The sequence below is a fragment of the Haliotis rubra genome, unplaced genomic scaffold (genome assembly GCF_003918875.1).
Source record: "Haliotis rubra isolate DU_JTF1 unplaced genomic scaffold, ASM391887v1 Scf354, whole genome shotgun sequence".
NCBI lineage: Eukaryota > Metazoa > Mollusca > Gastropoda > Lepetellida > Haliotidae > Haliotis > Haliotis rubra.
In genome coordinates, this window is record NW_025767029.1 from 58,768 (window position 1) to 72,369 (window position 13,602).

Sequence of the window (13,602 nt, forward strand, 5' to 3'; positions counted from 1 at the left end):
TGATCTTCAGTAACCCATGCTTGTCGTAAGAGGCGACTAACGGGATCGGGTGGTCAGGCTCGCTGACTTGGTTGACACATGTTATCGGTTCCCAATTGCGCAGATCGATGCTCATGCTGTTGATCACTGGATTGTCTGGTCCAGACTCGATTATTTACAGACCGCCGCCATATAGCTGGAATACTAAACTCACTCACCCACTCATATTTCAAATGAGCGCGGTTAGATCTGCAGGTAACCCAGCTGTACACAGAAGCCACAGTATGGTGATCCCCTAACTAATTTAGAAGGAGAAAAGCAAGATTTATGGATGTCAACTTCTTTATTGTGAATGACACAACGTTTCGGGGTGTATGCTTGCTCCTTCATCAGGTGAGCAAGCATAAGAGCAAGCATACACTCCGAAACGTTGTGTCATTCACAATAAAGAAGTTGACATCCATAAATCTTGCTCTTCTTATGCATTCAACTTCTAAATGCCTTTCAAATATTTAATTGTGTTGGGTTACAATATCATGCACTTCTATTACTGCCTGGAGATGTTGAACCAGCATATGGTTGATATGTGCAGTGATCCACTACGTTCGACTGTGTACGATGTCACGTGATGGGAAGCGCGTGCTGTGCGTGGGGCTGGTGTGTCTGGATATAGTGAAGATGGTTGAACACTACCCCCCAGGAAGACTCCGACCAACGGTGAGCACACAACCCATCTCATCATCAGTAGAAAACAGGATTGTACTTCAGCGAAATGCAGGGAGTATGAAGAATGAAAGGGCACACGTGACCAAGTTTTCTGAGGGGCCGGAATTCGGTGTGTAGAGTTGCGTCCCTTTGATGTGCCAGAAACCCATAATGGCGGGTTCGCATCCGAGGTTCGCCCTGTGGTGGTGTTTACTGTTTCGGCCGCTGTGTCTGCAAATTGTAAAATGGATCTGCAGTGATATTGCTGGAATATTGTTAAAAGCGTCGAAAACCGTACTCTTTCAGTTATCACAGGCGCCTAGTGAACATATAGTAATAACGGAGCAGTTCATATCGTGTCACAGCGTATTGAATCTACCACGTCTTGTGATGTTACGTGCATACACAAAATGCCTCGGTATGTAGGCTGGGATTTCACTTTCTTTGGTAAAATATACAAGACAAGGAAAATGTTACAAGAACTGGAAAGTGCCACTGTAGTGTTTCGCTTTGAAACTGTAGGCATTGTGCGTGCGTGTGTGTGCGTGCGTGCGTGCGTGCGTGTGTGATAGCGCTGATTTAAAAAAGTATTCCACTTATATCACGGTGTGCCAGATTGATGTGGGAAGCAAGCCTAAGGTGATGCAGGGCTCCACGCGGATATGAATCTTAGGAACACGCGTCGTCACACCTTGATTTATAAGCTTGCCTTGGATTCGAACCTACAACCATAGGGCTGTGGAACGAACGGGCGAATTCCGGCTCCTTTGGAGATGGGGACCTCGTACACCTACCAGGAATTAAAACTAGAATATAATTTTGATCCAGTCAAATACCTTTGTAGACATTCCCTGTCCTACCAGTAACTCTCTCAGTCTCGGATAATGCATCGATTGAACAAAGTTAGATTTAACACGATGTAAAGTTTCACATGTGCAAGTTCGGAGTTTTTTTAATATGTAAAAAATAGACAGCATCTAGATAAGATCACATTTTCTACTATTATTTGCAACAGGTGTTTGGATTGCATATGGCAACGTGGTGGCAACGCATCAAACACGTCATCAGTTTTGGCGTTACTGGGGCAACCAGTGGAATATTTCGGAACGGTAGCACAATCTCAAGAACTAAGGTAATACAACCCTCGGAGTCCCAAATATGTTTGTGGTGACTACGCACCTTTTTCTAGTAACTATAATGACGACATTTAAAGTACTGAATGAGATAACTGTAATAACCAAACAGTAGTATACACAATGGGACTACGGGACCAGGTCCCCCCCAAGGACTCAAGTTTTAAATTGAGTCCTTGGGAAGTCCCTAATCCCGTAGCCCCATTGTGTATACTACTACTGAGGTGCATGCCAAATTTGACGAAAATCGGTCGAATAGTTTTTTTGAAATATTGACTTTTAAGTGAGCATGGGGTCAGTCGGGAAAAGGCAAAATGTCCAACTTTTTGTCGTAATTAAGTCTTAATTAATGTAATGAAGTCATCGAGAGTGTTCCCAATGCCGTTTTGCTATAGCGTAACTATCTGCCGAGATGCATGCAAAATTTCACGAAAATCTGTCGAATAGTTTAGGAAATAATCACTTTTTAATGAGCATAGGGTCGGTCTGGCGAAAGGCTAACAATCCAAAGTATTGTCGTACTTGTTATATATTATCGAGGCGAAAGGTGTTTTCAGCCGAATGAAACGCAGCTCTCGGCAGTTCCCCCGAGCTGCCTTGCTACCATCTCCTTAGGACGTACTTGTAGCGATGTGTCAGCTGTCTGAAGGTGAATGAAACGCAGGTCTCGGCAGTCATCACCTCGCTACCGTCTCGGGGGTTGCTTTGAGCGAGCGCTAAGGACGAGTATAAGTGTGTGTGTGCGTGTGTGTCTCAGCTATAATTCACCATGTGCAGCTCGCTGTAGAGCTGGCTGGCTGTTGGCTACATTATGTAATGATAGTTTTGGACCAGATTCCTAAATTTTTTAAGATCCATTGCTCCTGGAGGGGTAAAAATATGGTTAGTATGATGATGGGTCGTCTCTCTCTATCGACAGTGGTACAGCCTAGATCGATAAGTAGCTTTCATTTGCAAGTGCTATCAGCGTCCTCCGGGGTGTAAAGGTTTTTACAGAGCTGGGCTCACTATTCTGAGAAAATACAACTCTGACATATTGTTGTGTTAACTTTGCGTCTCTAGCAACATAGCATACCACAACCTAATAGCACACACAAATAGTCATGAGAATTATCATACAGTGGGCGATCTAAAAGCGACTGTGTCGTGAGGTACGATCATCAACTCCTCTCTGACCAATGCTCTCGGCGGGCCGTCTTTCAAGTAGTACAAGTTCGGTTCGCCGTCTTTGATGTCGACAAGGTCTACGTTGTACGTTTTCATGACCATATCGGATCGGTTGTGTGTTTTCTGCTGTCTCCCTCGTATTCTCCCGGCTGGTACAAGTACCTAACGCTGACCGGTCCGGTAATGTTTTCTCTGTTTTATCGCGACGTGCCATTGCCGACGACGATTCGACAGATTTCATGTTGATGGCTTCGACGGGTCTCTTGCTCACGAGTCTGGTGACTTCGTTGTTGGTGGCATCCACCACTCGCGGTAAGTGTACGACCCATTCCGTGTTTCTGTTTTTGGGATCCATTAAATCCTGCGAGTACTGATGTGAGAACAGACGTTCGGCTAAGGTGCAATTGAATCTTTCGACTATGGCTTGGCTTCGGTGAGCTCCTGACACACCTTGTCTCACCTGGACTTTGTGCTTGGACAGCCGTTGTGACACGGCTCCCATGAACTCGCGTCCCGGGATCGATTTGCAATACGGCAGGCCAGGTCAAGCGACTGCGTTTGTATATGCGTTCTAAGGCTTTGGTGACTTCGTTCGAACCTTTGGTCATCAACGGTTCGGCTTCCTTGTAGCGACTGGCGACGTCGGCGACTGTCAGGGCGTACTTGTAGGTTTTACGCCTCACCCTGTCGTGAGGTAGGAACAGGAGGTTGGCTTGGTGAAAGCGATTCGGCGCTGAAATGTCGAATTTTCTTCTCGGGATGAACCGAGGCTCCGGCTGGTTGGGCACGGAAAAGCTGGTTGGGCATGCCCTAGACAGCCACTTCCACTTTTGTGATCTCGGGATTCCAAGTGAGTTCGCTTTCTCTTTGAAACGGCTCGTATTCTGCCACAGGAATGATCAAGATGCCTTTCATTGATCGAGCCGGCACGTTCAGTTTAATGTTCAACAGCGTGTCGCTCTTGTCCTTGACAATCGTCCGGTGCCGCAACACGCGATCTGACAGGATGGACAGCTTTCCCCGAGTACAGGTTGCGAATCTGCTGCGCCAGTTCCCGTGCTCGTGACCATGTCGACCTCCAGCGAGATGTAGCTGGCCTCGGTGCCATCCGGCGTGAAGATAACTTTGCTGTAGTCGTTGAACGTGAGTTCGAATTCCAGCCGGTCGCCCAGTGCGACCTGTTAAAACGGCATGTGCCCCTCCAGCAGCTTGAAGTCGAGCAGTATGCAAAACCGATTCCGTACGCCTCGGCGACGGCTTTTTTTCCTGTCATTATATTGCCAAGCTGGTCTGGCACGTAAACTTTTCCCACATGTTGGTTGTTCGATTGGTCGTTATCATGACATATTCCTTGATACAACATGTCATCGTGTTCGTTCGAGGTTCTCCACAGGCCCATGTAAATGAAAAACATGTTGCTGTCGACGATGCTCAGCACCTCGTTCCCGCACCTCGTCACCGACTGACGCACGGCTTTGACACCAAGCGGCTCTCTCAATCTTCGGAAAGTATCTAGCTTTCGTCCATATTGCGACATTGTTTATTTTGAAACTATGTACTTTATAAGTTTAATATAAAACTCGTGAACAACATGGGTAAACTGAACAAAATCGACGAGCACATCGCTCGCGAGAAAAGAAAACTCAAGATCGTGGACGACGACGAAACCACGGAGAAAAGTTTGTGTGACCTGGAAGAAGAGAGACGGACCCGATTGGAAGCCGCTTCCTCCAACAGGGAGCAAATTAGCCGCGTGCACGAAACCATCGACCGAGTCTTGAACGAGGACACCACATTGGCCGACAGGATCCGAATTCTGTTCCGGGAACAAGGCATCACCATCGCCAGCGTTCTGACAGCTTTGGGCTTCATCACATCGACCCTGGTCGTATCGCTGACGGGTGGTGGTGGTACACCACCAAGCCCATCATCAAGTGAGGACGTCAGAGACTGGATCAAAAAGTATTTGAAATCTCTCGGCGAAGCCCTGGCTAAACTGGTCGGCAAAGTCGCCGGAGCGCTGCCTGTCATCTTGGGCAGCATCGTTTCCTGGTTGTTAGGCTTCTTGTCGAAAACCGTCACGTGGCTCGGTCAAAACCTGTGGGCTTTCATCGTCGCCGTGGCAGGTCTGTTGTACGTCGCAGCTAAGGAATTTTTAAGCAAATGAGACACAGTCCTACTGTGATCTAGCCGACCACCAGCGCTGTTTTGCGATCGACGTGCCGCTGATTGTTTGTGTGCACGTGTGGGGGCAGCTGCTGCTGTTGTTGTTGTTGCTGTCGTGGTGGTTCTACTTCTTCAGGTGTCGGTGCCACGATGCCCCTTTCATACTGCGGCATGACTCAACACAGCCCAACTTTTGATCGCCAATGACGATGACGGTTTCATTGTTGTAGCCTACCGCTCTGTTCACCCTCAGTTGCATGTCGCTCGGAGCCATGTACAGTCTCATGCCGAACATGTAGTCGACTTTCGAACGGGGGTATTCCAGCGCGTTTTCCTAGTGTTCGATGGAACTCGGTAGATCGACCGGTCTAGCAATGGCATCCTCGATGTTAGTCACGAACTGTTTCTGCGCATCGTAAGCCGTCCCTTCACGACCCACGATGCTGGAATGCGTTTGCGTCTGAGCGCCCAGCACGGCCCGCATCTACATTCGAATCGAATCGTTCAAACTGACGACACCGGCACGAGTAAACCCTTTCGAAGTGTCCAGCATGAACATTTTCAAATCGTCCACGGGTCCCTGCTCAAACCTCCAACAAGGTAATCCTTGCTGTCGTTGAAAGCCATGTAATCGTCATTCCACTCGTTCGTTGTGACATAATGATACGACTTGTAACCCCAATCTTTCACTAGCTGTTTGCTGGCTTCCACGAGAGACATGTTGTGAACGATGGGAATCCCCAAACCAGGGTTCGGACCCGGCAAACGTCAATCGGCCGTCTTCGGATCTAGTTCGAATTGATCGCAACCGCAGTGGTACGCACGTCGATCGTATGGATTGTCACGACGAGTGTCGTTCAACGTCACGCCGCACCCGGTGGTCGCGCACCACACGGCGAAATTGAATTGATCGGGAACTGCCAGAACTGCATCGGGTTGTTAAACCAAGCGTGTACCGTTTTCACATTCGTGACCAAAAACACGTAATTTTTAAACACGTCGATGAACCGAACCATGAAATGTAAACCATCCTTTGCATCGACCACAATACTTGGTTGTGTGAGGTTGATAGCACTTATATTATTACTTTTAGAATGAAACACTCCCAGTTTGTACATATTTGAATTGTTATATATAGTATACATATCTACTTTTTCAATATGTACGTGACGCTTCCGGGAATAACGAGTCCATTCAACTGCTGCACACGATCGATAACACGTCCGGTCAGCTCGAAGTCGGGCTCTGCGATATCACCTACTACCGGCGATGGACCAACATCAACGGCAGAAACAACAAGCTGTTCGTCAATAACACCCGCACCAAATAACGGACGGCTACTACAGCCAACAACGGAATCAATGACTTGAGACTCAGTCGGCCGTTGGCTTAAATGCTCGGGTTTACGTTGAATGACTTATCACCGGAAATCATCGTGACCGGCACGAAATTACCCGATCTCGTTCTGTATCGTGAACTGTGCATTCATCTCGATCAGCTGAGCACGACCGACAACGTTCAAGGCGAATGACCTTCAACACTGCTGAGAGCCGTGCCGGTGAAAACGGAAAAATACAACGACGGCAGAACCGAATTGTTTTCGTCGCGGCAGTACAAGAAATTAATCCGAGGCAACATCACGGAATTGAAAATATCTGTTGTAGACATTAAACACGATCCCGTAAGTATAGGATATCTAAGTGCGACGCTGCACATCCGACAATGACGGAGTCTCAAGGTCGAGGAACACGCATTAGAAAATGCGCCAACATAGCGATCTCCGATCTCGGGGGCACGCGCGGATTCGACGAACCCAGAGTCGACGGCAAACTGTACTCCTTGCAACTGAAAAAGAACATTACCAACGCGTCAAACTGCTGCCCTCTACTGCCGCTGGTGGTGGTGGTAAGAACAACGACCTAGGCGATTTCGTCGATACAGAAGGAGCGGTCAACAACACACGATACGACCTGATCCGCAACGACAAGGACGAATGGACATAAACCCCAGTGTTCCGTGGCAGGCTGTTCCACCTGGACGACGTCAAGACCACGGCCGTCTCCAGAAACACGCAGGGCCGTCAATTCAATGGACGGTGTTGACAGCGCTCTGGTTTCAGTCAGCATGGGATTAGGCGTGGCAGGTATCGGGTTATTATCCACCATCGTGGCCGCACCCGTGGTGCTAGGCATCGAAATAACAGCCGGAGTTGCAGGGTTGATGGGATTAACCCATAAGTTCGTATCTCGCAGACAGCAACGTAAAGCATTGAAACAAGACGAAATTAGAATTCTAGCCGAAGCGAAGTTAAACACGATAGACGATCATATTTCCACTGCGCTCACCAACTCTAAAATCTCCGAAGAAGAGTTTTTCGTTTGGTGCTAACAGAAATCACAAAATATCACAGAATGAAACAAGAGATTCGGACCAAGTCTCGTAAAAAAGCTCGTGAAGACGAGAAAAAAAAAATCATAGAACAAGGGAAGCAACAGGCCCGACAAGCCTTCATTACAAAAAACAAACAAATCATAGGAGATTCACAATAAACTGTTTCGCGGACATCAACATAACGTAGCCAGCCGGCCAGCCAGCTCAGCGAGCTGTAGGTGTATAGCCGAGCCGAGACACACACACTTTGACTCGCCCACAGCGCTCGCTCAATGCTACCGAGACGGCAACGAGGTGACCCAGGGAAACTGCTGAGAGCTGCAGTGACCCAGGGAAACTGCTGAGAGCTGCAGTGACCCAGGGAAACTGCTGAGAGCTGCGGTATGATTTTGCACAAATCAACATAACGTAACCAGCCCTCCAGCCAGCCAGCCAGCCAGCCGGTCGGGGGTACAAGCCAACCAAGACACACACACACTGCGACTCACCCACAGCGCTCGCTCAGTACTACCGAAACGGCAGCGAGGCGACAGGAGGGGACTGCCGAGAGCTTGCGTATGATTTAGTGGAAATCAACATAACGTAGCCCAGCCACCCAGCCAACCGGTCGGCTGTACAAGCCGAGCTGACACACACACACACTGCGACTGGCTCACAGCACTCGCTCGGTGATACCGAGACGGCAGCGAGGCGACCCCCCGGCAGGAACTGCCGAGAGATGCGTTTCATTCACCTTAATACATCTGTAGCCTCGCTAGTCAGCCAGCCGTGCATCATCATAGCCGAGCCGAGACACACACGCACACACACACCCACTTATACTCGTCCTTAGCGCTCGCTCAAAGCAATCCCCGAGACGGTAGCGAGGTGATGACTGTCGAGACCTGCGTTTCATTCACCTTCAGACAGCTGACACATCGCTACAAGTACGTCCTAAGGAGATGGTAGCAAGGCAGCTCGGGGGAACTGCCGAGAGCTGCGTTTCATTCGGCCGAAAACACCTCTCGCCTCAATAATATATAACAAGAACGACTATACGTTGGATTGTTAGCCTTTCGCCAGACCGACCCCATGCTCACTAAAAAGTGATTATTTCCTAAACTATTCGACCGATTTTCATCAAATTTGGCATGCACCTCAGTAGTAGTATACACAATGGAGCTACGGGATTAGGGACTTCCTGGTCCCGTAGCCCCATTGTGTATACTACTCAAGCTAATTACGATGAAACGAATTTGACTACGTTTAAAGTTGGCTAAGGGTTTGTAAGTGGATTTAATGGTGTGACCACCTGATCCGTATTTACCTCTTTTCGGCCATATAATCTTCCATGGTTGGACTGAAAGATAACATGTCTCAACTGAACAAAATTCTACCGTAACGCTGAGTGTTTTTTCCAGGTTTCTCAGGGAGGATTTTGCCAGCTACGGGGTCAGCCTTGACCACATCGTTGTGTGCCCGGACACGTCCTGCCCACTGTCTGTGGTCATCGTCAACACCCGCAACGGCTCCAGAACCATACTGCATACTAACAAGTCAGTCAAACTGAAACCAATAATGCATACTAACAAATCAGTCAAACTGAAACCAATACTGCATACTAACAAGTCAGTCAAACTGAAACCAATAATGCATACTAACAAGTCAGTCAAACTGAAACCAATACTGCATTCTAACAAGTCAGTCAAACTGTAATACTGCATACTGACAAGTCAGTGAAACTGAAACTAATACTGCAAACTGACAAGGCAGTCAAACTGCAAACAATACTGCATTCTAACAAGTAAGTCAAACTGTAATACTGCATACTGACAAGGCAGTCAAACTGCAAACAATACTGCATTCTAACAAGTCAGTCAAACTGTAATACTGCATACTGACAAGTCAGTCAAACTGCAATACTGCATACTGACAAGTCAGTCAAACTGCAATACTGCATACTGACAAGTCAGTCAAACTGCAAACAATACTGCATTCTAACAAGTCAGTCAAACTGTAATACTGCATACTGACAAGTCAGTCAAACTGCAATACTGCATACTGACAAGTCAGTCAAACTGCAAACAATACTGCATTCTAACAAGTAAGTCAAACTGTAATACTGCATACTGACAAGTCAGTCAAACTGCAATACTGCATACTGACAAGTCAGTCAAACTGAAACCAATACTGCATACTAACAAGTCAGTCAAACTGCAATACTGCATACTGACAAGTCAGTCAAACTGAAACCAATACTGTATACTAACAGGTCAGTCAAACTGCAATACTGCATACTGACACGTAAGTCAAACGGCAAACAATACTGCATAGTGACAAGTCAGTCAAACGGCAAACAATACTGCATACTGACACAACCCGGCGTTGTCCAAATTAAGCCAAACCACTCCGACTTTGGCTGACCAGCCTGTGTTGTCCGTAAGGGCCGGTTCATTATAGAACCGTCGGTTTCAGTGGTTGCATATTTGATTGGGTGTCTTCAAGTTCGAGTCGATGTTCAGACTAGTGTTCATTTGCGTGCTGATTGTCCTGGGTCAGACTTGATCAGTAAGCAACAGCCGACAATGCAATTATATGCCTCTCTATTGCCAATCATACTGCTGTTTCCAGTACTGATTTTGATTCCAGAATTGAAATGCGAGGGTAAACCCTGAAATTGTTACGTAAACAGCATAAAATGTGATATCAATTTAACATTTTTGTTTTGTTTTGCGCCGCACCCAGCAATGTTCCACCTATATGGCGGCGGTCTGTAAATAATCGAGTCTGGACCAGACAATCCATGCCAGTGATGAACATACAAGATTAATGAACAATGAAACTATATTTCAACACACACAAGTTGGTTTACCAACATAAAAGGCAATGCAGCGAAATGTATGGTACAAAACAATGAACAAAGGCTCAATTACAAATGTTAGTGCACCCACGAATGTACAGCATTTCACTTCTTTCACTGTTGACAGAAGCACCCTGGAACACTCTAGAAATCAATGCTGGGAACGGGTAGATATGTCCGTGTGTTTTCCGATAGGTATCCAGTCTTTACTGTGAGAGTAGATAAGTCACGGTGTAGAAGGAACGTCTCGAATCTTCCTGTCGTCCTGCACGCCTTCTCGAAAATCGGATCGTATATACTGGACTCAAACATCGTAATGAATGCAAGACACACAGAGGAACCCTCTATTCGAGGAAGGTAATGAATGTGTCAAGCACCGGGACGGAGTTTGGACTATAAAACAACAAAGGGAGGTCAATCTAAATCAAGGTCAACTGACCATTATCAGTGCACTTCAATCAAGTTCATACCGCGATAATCATTACACTGCTACACTATACACACTGATGAAAAACAGTAGCATTGCTGTTAATGTATAAATGTGTTGTCTTCTTCCAGCAATCTGAGAGAAGCCAATGCGGACGACTTCACGGCAATAGATCTTTCCAGGAACAAATATAAATGGATACATTTCGAGGTTTGTGCTAAACTTGTAAACATCGCGTCTGATCATCATGTGCGTTATACAGACATATTTCTCCCGAATTCCCACGATACGCCCGTGTTTGATCGAATCCGACCTTTGGTGGGACAAAGGCTTTAACCTCTAGGAGTCATCTCCTTCATCTACAGACTATTGTACGACGTTGACCGTTTGCTGTGCTGTTGCAGTGTCGGCCCAATGTGCAGGAGACCGCCCTAATGTTGGAGCATGTGCAGAATCATAATAAAACAGCAGGACTACACAGCATTGTTACCTCTGTCGAGTTTGAAAAAATAGGTCGGAACGGGTGTGGTAAGTTTACAATGATTTGCAGTATATATTTTGTCTTAGATAAGCTCGCAGGGTTTGCCCAGACATTATCTCATAGACATCATAATGACCACTCACAGAAAAGTTCAGTCTAAGTAAACTTAGGCTCAGTATTATTCGTTACACTGCTATACTGAGTCTAACAAAACCTTGTGGGAGGTCGCGTCAGGTAACGTTTTCAATTGACCAATCAGAACACAGCTTACCAAATCGCGAAAGTTGACATTCGCGCATACATTTTGAACTTTTACCTCGAAAAAGTTTTGTACCTGAACGATTCCGATTGCTTTTTTCCGTACGATCGCTTCCGAGTGATGCACATGGAGCACGCCACAACCGTGAGTAAACAGTCACTGAAAATAGCGTTTTGTCAGTTTGCGGAAATAGTCGCTAATGATAACCATGTCAACAGAAACCCAAAAGCGTATATTCTGCAGGTCATATATCTGTGTTTTATGCGGGTTTTCATTTGTTGTGAGATCAGTGTTGGCGACCGAGGAAGAATAAATCCATTTTGTAAGTCCCGCCGAACCCTAAATAGTAGCCGTTGTCTGATTGGTTAAATCCGTTCCGTCGTCTCGCGTTTGATTGGACGGTCATAGGTCGCTCAAAGGTTACCTGACGCGACCTTCCACAAGGTTTTGTTAGACTCAGTATCAGTATATAGCAGTGTAACGAATAATACTGAGCCTAAGTTTACTTAGACTGAGAAAGGTTGTGTTGCAGAGCAGCTCTTCGCACTGCCGGACTACCTATTTCTGAGTAAGGAGTTTGCCCAGCATTTCGGCTATGACAACATGGAAGATGCTGTTGCAGGCTTCTCCGCCAAGACTAAACCTGGGTATGTTGGACATATGTACAATATATATCTTAATATCAGTAATCTGAAACCCGTGTGGCCTTTGTAACCGACAAACAATAAAAATCCAGGTTAGAAATGGTTTTGCGCTAGCTTTGTTGTCGAAAGAGTTTTGTGCTAGCTATGTTGTCGAAAGAGGTGACATATATCATGGCCCGTTCAGGGTTGATTATTTACAGACCACCTTTATATATCTAGAATGTTGCTGAGTGCATATACATGCTTAGTTTGACCATTTTACATATTTGGAAATAGCATGATATTTGACAATATGATCAAGGAAACACTGTACTTGTGTACTATGAGGCTACCTGTACTGTACATGCATATTTGCATATTTGTGAACAGCATGTTAGAGTGAGCGACAAAGGAAACACTGTACTTGTATACTATATGAAGCTATCTGTACTGTACTGTGTACTACTGAGGTAAAGTCTGTAAACATGTAACACTTCATATACAGGCTTAGTCTTGACCGTTTTACATATTTGTGAACAGCAGGATATTTGACAATGTGATCAAGGAAACACTGTACTTGCATACTATGACAATAGCCATACACCTAACGTTAAAGTACAAAATACATCGTTATATAGTTAGGGCCAGCCATTGGTGTATCTGGTCCAGAGTCGACCACCAACATGCCGCAGTGCCACTAACCTAACCTAACCCTAAAGAAACAGCGCTCACATATTTTGACTTATTGGGTTGGCAATGTCTCAAAAGCTTCTGATCCAATGCGGTAAGCAAACCGGTCTTTCAGTCTCAGATTTGTCTGGTCCTGATTAATTTCCAACAGCTGTAGATCAGATATAGCTGATCTCGGCATTTAACAGCAAACATCTTGAGAAAATTTTCAGACACCATTTTATGGTAAAATGCGCCGTGTTGTTCCATGCTGATGATTTATCTTGTCATTATTTCAGAGCCACGGTCATCTGTGCTTGGGGTGACAAGGGTGCTGCGTCCAAGTCGTCAGATTCAGACGTAGTTATCTCCCCTGCTGTAAAACTTGAACGGGTCGTTGACACCTTGGCGGCTGGTGACACATTCATTGCCGGATCTATTTTCTCCTTGTCTGGCGGAGGAGTATCTATAGCAGAGGCAATTGGTCATGGCTGTAAAGTGGCCGGGATGAAGTGCGGGATGAGAGGACTAAAGGGATTAGCGTCTCTGAAATCCTAAATGTATGGATGCCCCCGTGTAAACTTCCGCTATGGATGAGGTGCTGCCCCGTAAGGTGCATGTGTGTAAGACTGTGTGGCTCTGTTCTTCCTGGGTAATGAGAAGGGATATTTCAGATTGAAAATACTAGTCAGGTCTAATCATGTCAAGATAGTACTCAAGACGAAAAAGCTTTGAATGCAAGAAAAGAATATGTACATTGCAA

At 46.1% G+C, this 13,602-nt stretch overlaps 1 protein-coding gene across 1 annotated transcript; it reads left to right on the forward strand.

The window, feature by feature from the left end:
* The first annotated feature begins 576 nt into the window (after positions 1–576).
* On the forward strand, positions 577–13,602 carry LOC124285187 (ketohexokinase-like). Its single transcript, XM_046721375.1, is given in 8 exon segments — positions 577–672; positions 674–696; positions 1,700–1,816; positions 8,942–9,076; positions 10,939–11,017; positions 11,212–11,335; positions 12,080–12,194; positions 13,139–13,602. Coding segments are annotated over 8 exon segments (927 nt in total). The 5' UTR covers positions 577–597; the 3' UTR covers positions 13,398–13,602.